The sequence below is a fragment of the Babylonia areolata genome, chromosome 21, assembly GCF_041734735.1.
Source record: "Babylonia areolata isolate BAREFJ2019XMU chromosome 21, ASM4173473v1, whole genome shotgun sequence".
Lineage (NCBI taxonomy): Eukaryota > Metazoa > Mollusca > Gastropoda > Neogastropoda > Buccinidae > Babylonia > Babylonia areolata.
The window spans coordinates 15,773,479-15,788,685 of NC_134896.1; the positions used below are offsets into that span (position 1 = coordinate 15,773,479).

Sequence of the window (15,207 nt, forward strand, 5' to 3'; positions counted from 1 at the left end):
AACTAGAGCCGTATTACTTTCATCATTTCATGCTCACAGCTTTAACAAGCATGCCTTTTTTCTGTTTTTTTCCTGTGTTCCTGAGCAACAGCTCTCATATTTACTTTTATCTGCACATATATGTTTAGGAGTATGAACGTTTTTAACCACAACATGTTGGTAACCAGTCCTATTTTGAGGGTAAGGATGCCAGATATGTTCATGTTTCTACAACCCACATAACACCGACATGGATCACAGGATATTTCAACATGCAAAATTATTTTATCTTCTAGGGGAATTAAAGCATTGGATGGTCTGGGAGATGGGGCAAATCTACACCCTTAACCCATCTGGCGCGATGCCGAAACTGAACCAAGGACCCTCAGATTGAAAGTCCAATGCTCTAACCACTTGGCCGTCATGCCAGTCTTCTAGCTTTCCTGATTCACAAAGTCTGAGAACTGGTGACAAGGTACACAAAAATCTACTTAGAACTTTCTCCACAGGATCCTGAATGTCCCTAATCAGTCCTGACCTTATGTACCAGACTGTGGAAGGAAAAATACAAGCAAGGAAAGAAGAAATAAAGAATAAGAAAATAAGAAGGAAAAGCAAAGAACAAAACGAAGAGAATGAACAAACCAAAGAAAAGACAAGACAGAAAAGCACCGGTCTTCCAGTCTGTCACACACACGCACATACACACACAAATCATTCTAAGCCACACCAATCAGCATTGCAATTCAGTGTCACACTCTTCTTGTCTTTTTTTTAATGAACACAGAAAATACACCATGGCATAGACCTCAAAGACAACACTACACAAATGAACTGAAGCATTCCAAATTCTGTCCTTATTTTTGGTGAGGGATATACAAAGTACATCTCTTGAACTTCGCAGTGCTGCACTATTCCTAACCAGAGACATGACAAAGTAGGACTCGCATACAGGACCTTCTTGATCGAATCTTATTTTCACTGTACACAATGTATTCTTGACAGTGGTGTGGTTTGGGAGTTTAGGCTTGGTTCATGCAACACTGAATTGTCACCAGCTAGCAATATTTCAGGAGTGACTACATAGCAATCTCTTTATGCATTTTCATTTGACACATTCTACTACTTATAGGAGGAGTTTGTATTATACTCCATGTTTGGTGTTACATATACTTACCATGTCAAACTGATGCAAACTAGGCCTATCGGTTTGCTCTGCTTGGCCAAATTTCGCGCGGCTAACAGTGAAAAGACGAGCCGTCTTGCCCCGGTCCACTCTCAGCCAATCAAATGCCTCTAAAAGCTATAAGCGCTGAATCATTCCGTGGAAAACATTTCTCTTCAACACTTTCTCCAGCTTTCTGTTTCAATTCCTTTCTCTTTAAAGCATTTAGAAATTCTTTGTGCATCTTTTTTCTTTTTTTTTCTTTTTTTTGACAGGGATCAGCATGGAGAATAGCAAAGCTATTACTAGCAATCTGTTATCAATACAGTCATATATGATGTGACATTCCTATTGAACGAAGTGTCAGGACTTTACACACACACATCAAAGGGGAGGAAAAAATCTGATATTGTTTCTGTCCTGTGCTTTAGTGGTGACAAATCAATATTCTCCACGATAAACAAAAAATAAAGCAAAAAAACAAAAAACAAAAACAAAAAACAAAAAAAAACCTTTTACAACAAAAACAACAAATCTGAGATAAAAAGTCTCATAAGGCATGTTAATGATGCACTGTATACAGCAACACACAAAAATGTAACAGAATGGGAAGAGAACATATACTTACATGTACACATACACACACAAAAGAGCAATGACTTCCAAGCAGGCAGCTTAGCATACTCATGCTGTCAACCAAGCTGATGCATTGGACTGAAAAAACCTGAACGACATATTACATTCTCAGGAATTCTATCAAGATACTACACAAGCCTGACTGACAGGACAGGTGTGGGAGAGAGGACAAGGCAGGATGGTTTGGTGGTTGTGAGAGGGTCGGAGGGGCTGGAAAGAAAGAAGGGGAGCGAGTTTGGGGATGCTACCGAGTGGAGGTTTACTGAAAACAGTACAAAAAAGATAGAGAGAGAGAGAGAGAGACAACATATTTGACAAATTATATGAAAGTTAAAATTTAAAAAAAAAATAAAAATAAAAAAAAAACCTCTGCAAAACAACATAAAAAGTGGGGTAGCAAAGACAGTGTACAATGATGTACAGAGAAAAGGGTTTGTGAGAGAAAAAAGGTGTTAAAACATTAGAAACACCCCATGAATATATTTTTTCTTTCTGAAAATTGAAAACACATTTGCTGCCTGCTAAAATTTCTCAACATCAATCAGTGCATATGGACGACAAAATCCTTTTTTTTTTCCATCTATTTTTTCCTGTGAAAAACACAAAACTTGTCAAAAAAAAAAAAAAATCTGACATCCAAAAATTGTTTTAAAATCTTTATGTACAACAGTATGCTGCAATGCTCCTCCATAAAGGTTTAACATTTTCACTACCTGGTTTGGCAGTATGCTGCACTCCCCCCATAATAAATGAATTTGCACAGACCATTCCTAACCCCGGCTAAGAAATCTCATCATCATCCACAATCCTAAAAACCATTTTTAACAACCTTAGACTAAAGAACACACATACACACAGACAAAAAAAGAAGCTAGAATTGACAGGTGGTTAATTAAAAAAACAACAACAAAGTTTCAAAATCTATCAATAAATTCTACCTTCAGCCTTCACCTCCAATTAGAGGGGAAAAAAAAAAGCTTTCAGATTCAATCAATAAATGATGCTTTCAACCTCTTACTCTAATTAAAATAGCAAAAAAAGGAATAAATTCAAACCAACCACTGAAAAAAAAAAAAGAAAAAAAAAGCACACACACACAGATAGTATTCCCATCCCTTCAAAAATGATAAAACAGTGGGAGGGAGGGGGGTGGGGTGGGTTAAAAAAAATTCAAATGATAAGAATTATACAAAAAAGTCTACATATATATTTTTTTTTTAAATGCATTAAAAGAAAAAAATTGAAAAATAACAAAATTAAAACAATCTGAGAAGTCAGTTTATAATCCCCCCCACCCCCTCCCACCCCACCCCCCCAATCCCTAAACTACTCTTTTCAGGCAGAATGGTTCAGCAGCCCTTTTGTTGTTATTTTGTCCATGGTGGTGTACTGGTCGCCGGGTCCTAATGTCACCCCCTCCCCCTTTTTACCGGTTGTAGCCATAGCCACCATAGCTGCTACTTCCCCACCCCCCACTGCTGCCGTAGCCGCTGCTGCTCCCGTAGCCACCGCTGCCATAACCGCTGCTGCCACCACTGCCTCCCCAGTAGCTGGACTGACCCCAGTTTCCTGGTTGCTGCTGCCACTGTCCATAGCTCTGAAACCAGCCACAGGGGAAACAGGGATGATGAGTCAGTCTATCAGCAAACAAAAACAGACAGACAAAATGCAAAAACAAAAACACAACAACAAAAAAAAACAATCAAAACACACGAGTGCTCATTCATTCTACAATCACACCCCAAACCCAAAACAACACACTAGTGCTCTTTCATTCTGCCCTGGATTCTTCTGTGAAAAAACTGGGTTCCAACAGACATACCCAAACAAAATTCTACACTGTCTCCAAACCAGACAGAAGATTTTCCATAATACACACAAAACTGATGTTACAAAAATAAATAAATAAATAAAATTTAAAATCTTTTAAAGTCAGCCACACCACTGATGGAAGATTTGGGCGGATATCTTGCTAGCAATGTTCAAATTTCAGCAATCTGTTTTCTGGTACTGGTCAAGAGTTTGTTTTAAATTCCAAGACTTTTCCAGACCCTGTGGGGCGAAAAAAAAAAAATCTTTTTTCAAAGACTTTTCCAGCCCTGGGAAAAAAAAAGGTTCACTTGTTCCAAAACCTTTCCAGATTTCCCTGACCAAGGACAAAGTAAGAACTGTACCCTGAGAACATCCAGAGGCGGACGGAGGCAGTGCACCATCAACAACACAGACCAATAAGAACACACACAAACACAGTGAGCTTGCACTGTACTCACCCTGTTGCCCCCGTAGCCTGAAGAGCTGCCTCCCCACTGGCCATAGCCCCCGCTGCCTCCACCCCAGGATCCCTGCTGGCCCCAGCCTTTGTTGTAGCCACCACTGCCGTAACCACCACTGCTTCCATAGCCTCCAGAACGCTGACCCTGTAAACAAGGACACACACTCACTCTTTTAGATGAACTTTCAATTCAGTTTCTTTTCTTAAGATTGTTGCTTGGATACATTGTCCTGATGTGTGTGCATGTTGTGCATGTACTTTCATGCTTGCATCCTCATGCACATGTGTATGCATGTGTGTTCTGAGTGGTGTGTGTGTGTGTGTGTGTGTAAGCATCCATGCATGCTGTGAGTGGCTACAAGCTTGTCTGTCATAATTCTAAATTGTGCAAACAATTCTAAATCCACATGTTCTGAAAACAAGAAGTAAAGCTGTAATGGCTCATGTGTGATTCCTAGTGACTGAAAAAAAGAAAAAATGAATAAAAAGAAGGAAACCGTTAAGTCAAAAGTTTTGCTGACATGATTATATTTCACTGAATCATCCCTTTAGTCCCAAAAAGCAAAACGTCTGCACCACATGTGTGTTTTCTGTATAACTGTGGTGACTAACAAAGTAAGGCAAGCTGATCTAATTTGATGGTCATTTGTGCACATTAGCACTTAGCCTTTGCCCAAAGCATTCTGCAAGTAAAATTCATCAACCTCCTTTCAATAGGTTCTCTCGAAACTATTGATACAATGCAAATTCTGATTTCCTGCACGAGAACTTGCACTGCCCTTGTGTTGATTCCAGCCACTGGCACATACTGGCTAGTGTCATCCAACCATTTACACTGACGTGTCTTGTCATTCATTTGTAGCAGGTGTTAAACACAAATAAGGTTTGTGTCCTGTCCTGTTGTCATTAAAATTCTATTTTCAAGGAAGCAGTCTATCACATGCCATATGGACAGGAAAAAATGTGCCAATAGTAAGCACGCATGTTTGCATAAAATGTACACATCTGCTTTAAACTGAAACAAGGCTGACAAACAAACAAACAAACAACATAGAATGGAAGTGAGGGAACCAAAAAAAACACAAAAAAGTGGAATGGTGGGAACAAAAAGCCAGATGCCTCACCTGGTAACCACCACCAGATCTGTAATTGTAACTGCCCGCACTGCCATAAGAACGGCGATCATCATAACGTCCACGGTTACGATTGTCAAATGAAGAGTAGCCTCCTCGAGGATTGTAGCCACCTGCACATGTACCACCAAAACCTAACATGCATGAGCAAGTAACGTAACAGAAGAAACATGTATCATTATTTTTTGAAATAATATACTGGCATAAAGATCCATTATCTATTCCCTCAAACGAGATAATTATGACATTTTGTTGTTTTTCAAATGATATACACAATAACAATGATAGTACAGAATAACAGTAATAGTACAGATGTCAAAAGATTGCCGCTTATTCAAAACAGGGCAACACCTGATCCTCAACAAGCTACGGAATACACAAATCAAATGAAAATAAAAACTGCTTCATGTTCAATGCTGGTTCTAAAATTCAAACAAAAAAAAGGCAGCCTGAAATCCAAAATCTGAGGAAATAATGTCTTCCTTCTGTGACTGACAGCACAGCATTTGCAGGATTCAGGTTAAGTGTAGTTCAGACAATACTTGCCATGGCTATTAACGGTTCCCCACATACCTCCCTGAACAAACACTGGAGAAATTGAAAAGATCTCCTGTCTTCTTCTCATTGGCTTATTGTATTTTCACAACATGTGTTTATTTTATTTTCACAACAATGTGATTTTGACTGATCCTCTTTTTCAAAACATACTGGGAAAAGACAAGAAAAGAAACTTATTGTATCTTTGTTAGTTGATTGGTTTTGGACTGTCAGTGGGGGGTGTCTTGCAATCAACTTGAAATCTCGACTAGCTGTATCTGGCATAAGTTATTATTCACTCTCTGTATGCAAGCGCTGTTGTCAAGAAACCTATAATCTATAAAAGATATGTAACTTTAATTGACAAAGATGCAGAAAGTCATTCCACAACAGAGCCCTCTCAGACATGTGCAGGGTGACAATGAAACCCTCACCTCTGTAGCCACTGTAGCCACCGCCTCGGCGATCTCGGTCAAAACCTCCACGGAAGCCACCTCCTCTGGATCGGAAGTCCCGACGGCCACGATCTGCATCAGTGAATTCTAAACACTCAAAGGTTGTTCATGTCCAAACTTGCTCATAGCTAAGCCAACCATGAATGCTGTATTTTGGCTATCAAAACAAGAAAAATAAAATTACATCCACAATGATCAGACCATGCCAGGTCATGGTAAACAAACATCAATCTAGACTAAAATATCCAGTCATGTAGATATGAATATGCCAACTCATATAAACAAACACCAATCTTTCTGCAACAGTAAAATGGGCATCAACAAATGAAACCAATTATTTATTCTTGCAATAACAAATGGAACAAAAGTAGTATTTTATTAAGGCAAACATTTTCAAGTTGTTTATCAACCAAGGATTAAAAAAAAAAAAATGCAGTACACCATACTTTTGGGGTAAATATACAGTGTGTTGGGTATTTTTCCCCTTAAATTCTATAAAGCCATCAAATTTGGAAAGCAAGATCACGAATGCATACTTCATCAGATGAAATAGCACTCACAAACAGCATGATGACAATATTCCGCTTTAAAACTCTTCTAAGAATATTCTCAAAACCACAGGTTCTCAATGAAACATGGGATCATGATCAAACTTAGTGATGGTCTGTGAATGTAATGCCTTTGCTGATTTGCTTGTCACCATTTTTTTATCATTATCAGCAAACATGTTAAAAAAATTTTTTCACAGAAAATCTTGTACGTCCATCCCTTTCAGAGACAATAGTATTCTTGTACTTCCATCTCTTTCAGAGATAATAAAATATTCTTGCTCTAATGTAACTCCTTCACTTTCAAAGACAATAAAGCGTTCAGGTCTCCTGTACCTCCGTAACGGTTGTCCCTGAAGCGTTTCTCAGGCGGGGGGAGCAGCTTGCTGGCCTCCTCTTTGTACTTGGCCACCAGTTTCTCCGCCTCCTCCTTGCTCAAGTTTTCTGCCTCAGGGAACTCCACGCTGTCAAACAGCTGCCCCACCTCCGGCACTGTGAAGTTGGCTGAACAGAACACACCCCCACACATCAATGCTCACAGCTCTTCTTGCTCCATTACATGTCAAAGTGATGAGAATGGGTGGGGATGGGTTGGGGAGGGAGGTGGGGGGCACGATACAGTGAAGGTACACAACACCATACAGCAATTTTCCTTTTCTTCTTCTTTTTTTCTAACACACAGACGATTTTTTTTTTTAAACTTTAGGGGACTTGAGAGTAGACAACACACCAGCGTTTCAAACAGACAAAACAGAACTATCTATCAACATGCAAAGAACAGGGATTTACTAAATACATACATACATAGTAAATTTTCAAAAGGAAGGTTCCCAGTACTAATCCCTGGGATAAAAAAAAATAACCAAGAAATCATCTTAAAAATTTAAATTTTCACAAGGATGTTTCCCAGTATTGATCCTAGCCATTGAAAAATGTTACCAAGAACCCCCCCCCCCCCCTTCCCCCCAACCACAAAAAAAAAAAATCAACTTTTAACAAATGTCATCTTGTTGTTAGGTATCTGAATGTTCCTCATGGATTCAAGTAACTGCCCAAACACAATGAGATATACAGGGTATAACGGTTGGCCTTGATCATTCTGATTGTGTGAACAACTCCAAAAAAGATGACAGTATCCCGTGAATGTACTTCTCAAAGGAAAACTTGGCAGCAAGACACAAACCTGTACTCTACAGACTAACTGATGACTACATCAGATCAAACTGTTGAATGACCAAGTAAAATTACACTGTCAAATAAGAAAAAGTAAAACAACATTCTGCAGTAACTCTTTATTCATTTGTAACAAAGAAAAAATATGTAATAAGTAATTCAGTGACAGTGTGACATGTGATTGTGAAATGTTTCCATCCATTCCCATTTGAAAACACCCTGATGACAGCTGGTCAGATTAAACATGCTTAACAAATGTGCGAACTAGTTAACTAGGATATATCTTTTCTTTTTAAATGGTTTAATTAATGTGAAACAAGATAGCTTCCTCTCCATCCAGAATACAAGAATGTTTCGTGTGTTTTAAAGCATAAGCAATTTATAATTTACCATGTGTACTATTTTTCTTTATTTCATTACGTCATGAAAGAAGATTTCAAAAATACTATGTGGAATGTTTTAAGAGCAGATAATTTATCAGTGATATTTCATCTTATTCCACATTGAGATGTTCGACAAAAACAGTGATAATAGTCCAGCTATACTTTTTATTTTGTTTGTTTTGCACTCCAAGGCTGTGCCTTATTCTGTGCAAACATTTTCAAAATTACCATCATCTATACCTAATTGACATCATTTCTAATATGAGAATTTTTCGGCAGTAAAAACAGACATGAAATCAATTAACCTGCAATGGTAAATGCTATCCTGCACTTTTGTTTTACAATTAATTTCCATCAGATGTTCAGAATTATTTTAACCCTGTGCGGAACACAACAGAATGCCATGGTTCTCTACTCAAGTCAAATTTTCAAGAGATGTGATCAGCTTGCTGTGTATTGTCTTCAGTTCAGAGGATTTGTTCCATGTTTAATAGTGTGTGTGGTTTTGTGGTGTAAACTCAACACTTCTGACAAATGGAGAAACTGAATGTGTCACTTCTGATATAAAACAGGAAAAAAGTGCTTTTGTGTTCATAACTAATTAACTGATGTGACAGTGTTCAAAATGAGGTCTGTCTCTCCCTCCCCCTTCCTGCCTCTCCCACATACTTCTTTGGATTCCGTTTCCTCCACATGCTGTTTGACTGAAATTGATCACGTTAAACTTTTGAGATATATTTAAAACATTGCACTAAAAATTATTTTCCGTATGCGTTTGTGATGCCTGGCAAATAAAATGCCTAAAAATATAACCAAATGAAGGGGCAGCCAACAAAGTGACCTGTAACTCAATTGAGTTGAGAATACTTATGATAAGTAAAACTGAGACATATCAAATTTTCAAATCATTACAATATCCTCCTTTCCACGTCATAAAAAATAATAACTTTACTTACAAATCTATGTGTGTGTGTGTGTGTGTGTGTGTGTGTGTGTGTGTGTGTGTGTGTACTCATGCATACTTTTCATTTGTAAATTACCACATTGCTCATACATACTTTTTACTTTCTTCATTTCACTTTAGCAAATGACTGACAAATTCTTACAAGCACAAATTGTTAACCTTTTTCACTCTCTGTGAAAAGAAAATTTATTCAATCTGACTACTTCAGAATCAAACTCATCATTTTGACTTTCTGTGTTGCAGGAAATGAAAGTTCACTTTTCTTATTTTTCAGTCTAATAATTGGTTTTCTTGCCAAGTCAAATCTAACTTTATTAATCAAGTGACATATTCTAATGGCCATGTTCTCAATGCATATTGACTGATTGATGAAACATGTGCTCAAGTCGAGACAAAATTTATATGAATGTGCTAAGATGCGTCTTATCTGAACCTGTGCAGTATTTCCCACCTGTGAGGTTTTTTCTCTGCAGCACTATTTTCAAGTGACCAGCCCTGTTGGTCTCTCTTGTGTCAACTGTATCCAACCAAACAAGGTGGAATCTTACGAATGTCGACAAATACTCCAACACAATACTGTCTTCCCCATCCAACCATGTAATTCATCTTCAGTTGTTTATGTCTTCTACTGCCCAGCATTCGTGTGGCACTTGAAACATCACAGATCAGCCAAGGCATTGGCAAACCGACAAGCAAACTGTTGTAAATGTCAGTAAATTAACAAAATTAGTTAAACTGGATCCATGAATGATAAATCTGTTCATGTCTTCTACTGCCCACCATGAAGGATAATTTATACTGGATTCTATAGAAGTCTCTAGTGATGTGTGTCCAAATTTTCTGCTGGTGTGGAACACAATGACAAGGCACAACCGTCACCCCTGTTTCTTTTGGTCTGGCATTAAACTTTAAAGTTAGAGCGTAGATTGCTAAACATACAAATGTGTCCTGGGGAAAATTACTGACAGGGACCTCAGGTGGGGAGAGGTTTTATTTCAAGCTGCCAAGTGTAAACTGTATCTTCCAATGCCAATAGAGCTTTTTACATTACAAATCTGACGTTCATGGCCTATATTCTGGTTAAATATCAACAATGATTCTCAACTCTGATAATGAAAGTACTGACTTTGTGCTAGTCCTAAAGGAATGTTTAAATACAGGACATTAAGAGAATCATATTCATTAAATAATGTTAAATATAATAAACATTAAAAACATTATTTAATCTCAATGAAAATATATTAAAAACAATAAACATTCACTATACCACACAATGGACTAACATAAATCCTGAAGGATTACATCAAAACCTTACTGATCAAAAACAAATTATTATCACTAAGAACAATGATGACACTAGCTATGGCTTCAACGAAGACAGAAATGGCAAACAGGACAACAATGCAACAATGACGCAAAGTACACAAGTGGCTACAGCTTCAAACAAGTGAAGACGAGGTCATCTAGAACAATGTACAGAAGGCTGGAGAAAAGAGCATCCCTTTTTTTGAAAACAATGGTTACCGGGTTGCCAGGCGCCCCAAAAATCCGCCTACCTTTCATCTCAAGAACAGCTTTTTCAGGAACATCTTTCCCTTCTTCCTTCTCTCTTTTCTCAACACGGCTTTTGAACTCCTCGTCGGTGGGCACAACAACGACTGCCTTGCGTTGGAAACCTTCGAAAGGCTGCATTTTACGTCGCCGGGCTGATGCATACACATTTGTCTAGCGAAGGTGACAAAATACAAAAAGATGATGAGTGGCAAGTTCCTGTTCCAGCAGCGTAGTGTGCCCATAATCTAAAGATATATATATATATATGAGATATAAAATAAATAATATACAACTGATGCACCAAGGTGCATCAACTTTTAATCATTCAGTCATGGCGTTTCTGCGTCGATAAATCTGCAACATATTGCATGAAGATTTTCATGTGCTTTCCGTCCATAATTTCCTTCTATTTGCAGTCAACTTCAGTCCAACTTTGCTTGCTTTCTTCCATGCTGTTGGTATGTATGTATGCCTGGTTTTTTCCACTCCCTATATACTTTACCTGACTGGTGAAGAAAGCTGAAAAGAAACATATCATCACACAGCACATATCTTACAAAACTTACCTGGAGACAAAGCAGACAAAATAAAAATTGAAGACTACCAAACACACCCACCGATTTTACAGATATTGAAGGAGGTTAAAGAACAGCTTAACTGTAATCAATTCACTTTCTTCATAACGCAAACTTAATTGTAATGAGTGCACTTTCTTCATAACTTCAAACAACTGTCATAACAGTTTCAGCTATGGTTATGGCACTTTCTTCAAAACCAGCAAGCTATTCTAAGTCATCAGTCATGTTCCATTTTAAAGTGTACATGTGTGGAGGGTTGAAAATACCATTAAATAATAAACAAGTCATCATCTTTGTCATCAGGTGAAGCATGTCAATCAATCATCAATCCATCAATGAATCATCCACTATGTAAGATATGAATTAACAACCATGCTCAATGTTGCAGATCAATAAATCAATCTCATCAAACACACAATCAAAGCATGAATTCATAGGTATGCTGGTGTTGTCGCTCAGTGTCTGTTGCCTAGTGTTCTCCTTTGTTCAGCTTCCCTGTAGATATAGACGATCTTCCTTGTGAAACAGCAGACAAGAGAGGGGTTAACCAGCATGTGTTGGCAATGTGTAGTCTAGAATCAGTCTCCATCTTTCATCACATCAAATCAATCTCTTCAACATGGTGGTGAATCAAATAACTGAATGCAATGCACTGATCTATGTCTACCTGTGTTTCTTTCCTTTCTATCATCCATAAATCTATTCTTTCCCTCCCTTTATGATACATATCTATTTCTTTCCCTCCCTATATAATTGACATCTATCCTTTCCCTCCCCATGTCCATTACGCTAAGTCCAGTACTTACCCAAAGAACCTGAGATGGCTGAAATAAACCAGTATATGCACTTACCTTCTCCCTGAAAATAAAATCCAGTGAAGAATGTTTGCAGGAGCATCAGTGCCAACAATGCCACAAAACAAACTATGGTGAAGATATGCCAACATTAACAGTGCCAGAATTCTGTGGGAAAATGGTTCCTATGCTTTCAAAATTTGAACTTCATCGTAGACCCTTTGTCAATGAACAGCTAGTCTTTCAACAAAGCCTGACGAGATGGAAGTGGAAAATTGTTCTCTGCCAAAACCATGCTGAATGAAGTGTAAATGCTGCAGCACATACATACCTCCCAAATATTTCTATTTGTTTGTCAACATTATCCTATTTAACGGTCCGATTCCAAAAAATATTTCACTGCAAAGTGAGGGTAGTATGTTGGGGTAGAGTACAAATCCCTCAAAATCAACACATCAAGTCTGAATGTCAGTGGATAATTAACAATTCCTTACACAGCTTGTGGATTTTCTCATCAAATACTTTATCTTTTTTCTTCACTATTTCATGCTAGTCTCTAACAATGCACTGTGTTGTGTACACACACACACATTCTTCTGTCTCTGCCTTCCTTCATTATGTTATTAAAAAAGTTATATTTTGCAAGCTATTCATGTCATGCTTGGGGGGTTGGTGGAAAGCCATTCCTGTATACCTGTTAAGGGTTTATTCGTGAATTCTGCTTCTCCTTGGGCAATCTCTTTTCAAAATAAATGATAATGTCCTGAATTTTGCAGAAGTCAGGAAGTATTTCACATGCCTGTTTCATTTCACAATTCCATGATTCTGATACATATAAAGCACAATGACAAATTACTTGTTTCAATCCAAATCCTGTGATCACTGACATGCTTTCAAAACTTGCAGCCCTCATTCCAGCACATATTTGCTTAGCTGAGTTATCCTGGGATAAACCAAATAGTTTCCAATGAAACACTAGTGAATAACAGAAGGCTGCTTTCTTTTCTCAATAATGCCTTTTTAAAGTTCTCAGAGACAAAGACAAGACAGTGTAGAAAAATCAGAATCATGTGAAGGAAGTCTCTTGTTTAAGCTGGTTTTGTCATGTTCTTGAAGCTGTTTATTTTCTTCTGACAGTAGAACAAGGTCATCCACAAATGTCATTATCCATAGGTATTGCCTAGGACTGGATCCTAAAAAAATGTGTGCCAATGACCAACTCTGCTGCAAACATAACCCTCACTCATCAACCAAAAGGAATTTCTCTTGTGAATTGATATATACAGAACATTCATTAGGGGCAAAATACATACTGTGACATGATAACAGTTTTTAACCCTGCTTAATATTGGGTATCTAGTGACACCTCTCTAGAGCTGTGTTCCAACACAGATATTCTGCAGACACATGAAAATTTCATGTTTTAAAAGAGGACTCATGGAAAGTTCAAAAGAAAAACAACAGTACACTTTTTTCACAGAACTTTATGTTTGGCTCTTTAGTCTTGTGAAGTTCTATAGCTCAGTCTACACACTTATCAGGAGTTAATCTCTAGAGTAGTTCTATAGCTCGGTCTACACAATTATCAGGAATGAATCTGACTGCAATCTCCCCTTCTTAATTTTCTTCCCGTCTTCAGCAATCAACTTACACTCCCTCACCACCCCATCCTCTCTGAAAGCTCCTGCATGACATTCTTCACTGAAATTCACATTTTACTTACGAACTTACCTGACAACATGAAAACAATGGCCGCAATTATGCATGATACATGCAAAACCTCCAACGAATTTTTTACCACAAAACCAGACACCAGAACAGAGCAGACTTACCTGGTCCAGAATGTAATTTCGCTTCTTGCGTGCAGCGATCTCAATCAGGCGATTGAGGCATTTGGTGGACTTGTCAATCAAGACGTCCCAGCGACCACTGTAGTTTTTTTTTCGGGGCAAGCCCATCACCTGATGACAAACACTTCATGGTCATAAACCAAAGGAAACCATGGCATTTCTTTTTTTTTTTCTTCTTTAAAAAAAAAAAAAAAAAAGAAAAAGAGTGACAAGTTCTTCAATCACTTAACCCACCTGGGGAATTATTATGGAATGGAAAAACAAAACCTCATCTCTTTGGTCTACAAACTTTTCCTCTACTCAAAGAATGCCATATTATGACCCTGGCCTTTAACATGTGACCTTGTATTTCAGCAGGGATCATGACGTCACCATGGATCACTGGACTAAGTTTGGTGAAAGCAGGATGTATGACCTCTGACCTTGCTTACTTCATCATCACAAAGGGGATGACTGAGGAGATCTAATATTTATCTACCAACCCTACATGTTTGGCTCTTATACTTGCTGAAGTTGTTGAGAAAATTCAAACACTCCACAGACACATAACCAAGACCAGGCAATTACACAGACTAACTAAAAAAAAAACTCAACTAAGTCTGTTTCCATATCACCTACACAAAAGTGAGTGCTTGGGAGCTGGGGGGAAAAAAATGGCAAGACTGGGATCCCACAGTCATGTTACCCACTGTATAGGGGTCTGTCCATGTGTGTTTACATTTTCTAATGGCAAGCACACAATCTGCATGATTCATGGCACGACTGGTATCTCAGAGCGTACGCAGTCAAAAACTTTAATGCTTTTCCTGCAGTTCTTCACATCACATGTGACTGCTTTTGCATGCATGTGTGTTAATGTCCTTAATGTCATGTACAAACCTGCTGGCCCACCCCAGTTCAATTGATTTATCCACTAGTTCACAGAACTGAAAATGATCTGAAAATTTCTAGTCCTGCAGACTGACCTTCATCTTGTCAATGATGTTGTTTGTTCCCAGCACGTTGTATTTCTTCTCTGGGTTGGCCTTGGAGTGCTTGTCCGCCCAGACTGTCTTGCCTGCACCCGGCAGACCCACCATCATCAGGATCTGCGGAACACACAAGGAAAATGTCTTTTTATCTAGCGTTAATTCATTTATTTATCTCATTTGCTTACAGTACATCCCACCACACAGTACCATAAATA

At 38.2% G+C, this 15,207-nt stretch overlaps 1 protein-coding gene across 1 annotated transcript in view; it reads right to left on the reverse strand.

The window, feature by feature from the left end:
• Positions 1-739: 739 nt before the first annotated feature.
• The window catches only part of LOC143296721 (heterogeneous nuclear ribonucleoprotein U-like protein 1), a 32,197-nt gene continuing 17,729 nt past the window's right edge, over positions 740-15,207 (reverse strand). The window contains exons 11-18 of the mRNA XM_076608778.1: positions 14,987-15,109; positions 14,004-14,132; positions 10,802-10,970; positions 7,062-7,229; positions 6,157-6,249; positions 5,177-5,298; positions 4,051-4,197; positions 740-3,377 (exon numbers count right to left, since the gene is read on the reverse strand). Coding sequence (XP_076464893.1) covers positions 3,207-3,377; positions 4,051-4,197; positions 5,177-5,298; positions 6,157-6,249; positions 7,062-7,229; positions 10,802-10,970; positions 14,004-14,132; positions 14,987-15,109 — 1,122 coding nt within the window. The 3' untranslated portion in view covers positions 740-3,206. The remainder of the gene's footprint in view (positions 3,378-4,050; positions 4,198-5,176; positions 5,299-6,156; positions 6,250-7,061; positions 7,230-10,801; positions 10,971-14,003; positions 14,133-14,986; positions 15,110-15,207) is intronic.